This window comes from Merops nubicus, unplaced genomic scaffold (genome assembly GCF_000691845.1).
Source record: "Merops nubicus isolate BGI_N331 unplaced genomic scaffold, ASM69184v1 scaffold41316, whole genome shotgun sequence".
NCBI classification, from domain to species: domain Eukaryota; kingdom Metazoa; phylum Chordata; class Aves; order Coraciiformes; family Meropidae; genus Merops; species Merops nubicus.
In genome coordinates this window covers 1468-5390 of record NW_008613731.1, presented here as the reverse complement: position 1 = coordinate 5390, position 3923 = coordinate 1468, and the positions used below count along the sequence as shown (strand labels likewise).

Genomic DNA, 3923 nt, shown 5'->3' with positions numbered 1-3923 from the left:
CTTCAGCAAGAGATTGCAAATCTGCCTATGCCCCACTCATCACTTGTCACCTCCTCACCAGGGATAACGTTAATGAGCCGTGCAAGGAAAGGATGTGGAATTTAACAAAAGGGCTGAGGAAGCATCAGAAGGCAAAAGAAAGAGATAAAGTCACCAGTACCCTCACAGTCTGCACCTCTCCCCCACTGGCTGGCTCCCCTGGCATCTCCTGCTGGTGGCCAGCACCCAGCTGCTGCAAGCTGAGGACCAGAGGCTGAGTCAGAGCAGCATCCAGCAGCACACCACAGGAACCATAGACTGCTCCTACCAGCTGTGGCGGGGAGAGGGCTCTGCCTGGATCTGGTAGAAAAGAGGCCAACCATGCATCGATAAGATGAATTAGTTATCTCAGCAGCACCAGCAAAATGAGCGAGAGGAGTGGAGCCCGTGAGGCCCGGCCTGCTTTGTTTCAATTACAGCAGCTGCCAGAAGAAAAAGATAACCTCAATATTGATGGCAGGAGCAGCAGACAGAGGTGCCCTTGTGGGCTGCTGGGAGCAGGTAGAGGAGGAAGCAGGAGGAGGAGGAGGGGAAGAGCAAGAGAGATGAAGGAGGGGGAGGAGGGTCTCAGATAGCCACCGGTGGGAGAGCCTGGCTGGCTTCCCAGGGCTGGTGAGAAAGGCCCACCTGATCCTGTTGCCCTCATCCCCACAAGGAACACCACCTCCTCACCCTGGCTGTTACCCCAGTTGCTGAGCAGAGTATCCCTGTGCAGACAAAGCAGAGGGCTGCAGTCTCCCAGGATGTGGGGCTGAAATTCAGCTCAGAGCATTGGCAGCAGGACACACACCAGTATAGCACCAGATAACACTGAGCAGAAAAAAACATCTCTTTCTCCCCACTCAGGCTGTGGGGCCCAAAGTGGAGATGGAAAGTTCAGGGAAGGGACTGAGTGGGGGGCTGTAAGGGATGATGGATGGAGCTGGAGTGAAGGGCTCTGGGGCTGAGACAGGCATGAGGGCAGCCCAGGCTGCAGGCAGCCATGACTGCCTTCCAGGGATGCAGTGCCCAGCTGCTTGAGGGCTGGAGACCCCCATCACATGCTCACAATGGGGACCAGTTTGGGCAGTGGGGACAAGATGGCCAAGATGACTTTGGACTGCATGTGGGAACTTTGGCCCCACAACAGCAGCTCCAGGCAGGCACACCAACATCACACCTAGAAGCCAGACATCAAGGTGATGAGCCAAACGTCCTCCTGATAGTGCAGGGATAATGTCCTGCCCAGGGAGGTGGGGAGTACATAAGGACCACAATAGGACAGTCCTGGGTTCACATCCTGGCAGGAGGTAACCATAAGGTGTGAAAAGACAGTCTCTCCTTGGTCTTCAACCCCTTTACCTCCAGGCTTCTACACAGGGTAAAGCAAAACACCACTGTCTGCTGCTACACGGGGTCCACATCCAGCCCCAAGTCCCTCCCTGTTCCCAGGACCAGCCCAGCACAAAGAAAGCCTCCCACCCTCACGGGGGAAGGGGTCCCACCAGAGGCCAGGCTGAGCAGGGTTCACTTCACAGAGGTTTTATTCGTACTCTGGACATATGCATCGCCCTCCAGTCTTGCTTCTCCCCCAGGAAAGACCCCAAGATCCTCATCCCCGTCCTCCCAGGGCTGTGGACCCTGGATACAGCCCCTAGGTCTCCAAGAGGGGACAAGGCCACCATCTTGCGGCCACCCATCACCACTGCACATACCCGTGTGCAAGGCCTGGAGGGTCCCCAGGATGTGACAGCCATGGGGTTACAGGGTTTAGACCATGGGGACCTACGACCTCCCACCACTCCTTGTGCCCCCATCCCCTGGGATCACCTCCTGCGGGACACACGCTGGTCTTCCCCTCCCTCTCCGGCCAGGACACTGGTGCCAGGACACCTAGGGGTGCCGGCAGTGCTGCTCTCACCCCAGCTCTGTCCCCTCCACCCCTGCCCTGCTGCCCCGTGCAGTGTCAGCCAGCAGTGACCGAGGACCTCCCGGTTTGCACGGCAGGCTTCATTGAGCACGGAAAGGCACGCAGCGGCAGAGGGAGGCTCAGAGCCGAGCCCTGGGGCTGAAAATGCAGCACCGTGGAAGGGGGGCTGCAGGGGATCTTCACCCTGGCCACAGCGCAGGAGTATGACCCACATGAGGGATGCTGGAGGGGGTTGTTATACCAACGCTGCTGGTGACCAGCAGCTCAAAGCAAGTCCTTCCATGCCTCTGTGAAGTGCGCCGGCATGGTCTGCACGCTACTGGGCTCAGCGAGGTGGTCCAGCCTGATTTAGTGCTGGTTTCCCTCCCCCGGCTTCTTCCCCTTGTCGTGGGGCTGGCCATGGTCTCCGTGGTGGTGGTGAGCATGGGTAGCAGGTTCATGGTCCCCACTCGGGTCTGTGGCTCTCTCGCTGCTGACCTCGTGGTGGTGGTGAGGATGGAGGGGGCTGTGCTGGTGGATGGCGGTCTCTGACTCCTTCCCCTCTTCTTCGGGAAGTGGGCTTGGGGTTACAGGGACCTCCATGGTACTGTTAGCCTGAGGAGAGTAACATGAGGGCTGGTGCAGTATGTGAATGCACACAGAGCCCCGCAGTGAGCCTGCAAGGATGCCTGTGAGCTGGGATGAAAGCAGACCAGCATCTGTCATACAGAAAGCTCTGTGGGTCAAAGCAAAGGCTTTCCACCCCCAAGCCAGGGTGCAGGGAGTAGAGGAGAGGCTGGAGCACATAGAACATAATACCCCTATGTTGCACATCCCTTGGCTCAAGCTGTCTGTGGTCCAGGGAATTCCTGAGCTACGAAAGGGACTTTGCATTTAATATTTCTAGGTGGACTTTTCTCCTAGCAAGTCACTAATTGCCTGCTAGCGCAAAGCTACATCCTCCTCTTGCCTCTGCGTTTGCCATCTCTGGGTCTACTGCCTGCCCCTTTTTTGCATCACAGCAGCCAGCCACCCTAGTAATGACCCCTTCAGTCTGTTCCTTCCCAGCCTGAAAGCTCTGACTTATTTAACTGCCCTTATTCCAGACCTTTCATCACATTCCCGCTCAACCATGGCCAAGGATAGCTACCAACCCAGAGTCCACCCTCAATATGAAGATTTTTTTTTTTTCCTGATGTGCAACGCCAGAGGAGAAAAGGGAGCCCAGCTCCAGTGAGCAGCCCTGTTCTTTACCTCCTGGGTGCTGTTGGGGTAGAAGGAGCAGTTGCCACAGAAGTCCTTGTTGTGAGTGAAGCGGATGGCTGACTCCACGTAGGGGAAGTGGAGGAAGCTATAGGGCAGCTGGATGTGGAAAGCCAGGCGGCCACACCTGTAGGGAGAAGACATGGTCCAGCTTGAGTGGGGGGCTTGGGGCCCTCCCAGCCCAGCCATGGGAGGGGTGTTTGTAAGCCCACCAAGTGCTCCATAACCCTCCAAAAAAGCCTCAGCCGAGATGGGGGACACTCACCGGTCATAGATGAGGAAGTCGTCCTTGTCACCCCCCAAGACCTGCCAGACGTCAGGCTCCTCTGGCTCCGGCTGGAAGACGGGGACACCCGGTGGGGCCTGGCGCTCCAGCTCCCCAAACATGGCGCGGGAGAGCGGCGCCTTCTCGTTGACAATCATGTAGCGGACGTCGACCGTGCCATGCCGGGCCAGCCTCTCCTGCAGGCCCCCGAGGCTGCCGGGAAGGCGACATTGGGAGGGGGGTGCCAGGTTGGGGTGCCGCCATGCCGGCCCCCAGGATGGCAGGGCTGGGTTTGGGGTAGAGGGAGCGGGGCTCACCTGTGGGCCTGCTGCAGGCAAAAGTGTCAGCTGGCCTTCAGAAGGGCCACCACTGTCACCTGCCCCGCCGAGCCTGCCATGGGGCTCAGGCCGTTGACGCTCCATGCCGGTGCCTCCTGGCAGATGTGGCTGGGCTTGGCCGGGCGCCGCG

General features: G+C 58.6%; 1 protein-coding gene across 1 annotated transcript; it reads right to left on the bottom strand.

Moving 5' to 3' along the window:
* Positions 1–2296: 2296 nt before the first annotated feature.
* Positions 2297–3906, bottom strand: LOC103774565 (selenoprotein Pb-like; the record flags this gene model as incomplete). The annotated part of the gene is given in 4 exon segments (XM_008941977.1): positions 2297–2542; positions 3182–3317; positions 3456–3668; positions 3773–3906. Coding segments are annotated over 4 exon segments (729 nt in total), but the record flags the coding sequence as incomplete, so codon positions are not given.
* Positions 3907–3923: the final 17 nt, after the last annotated feature.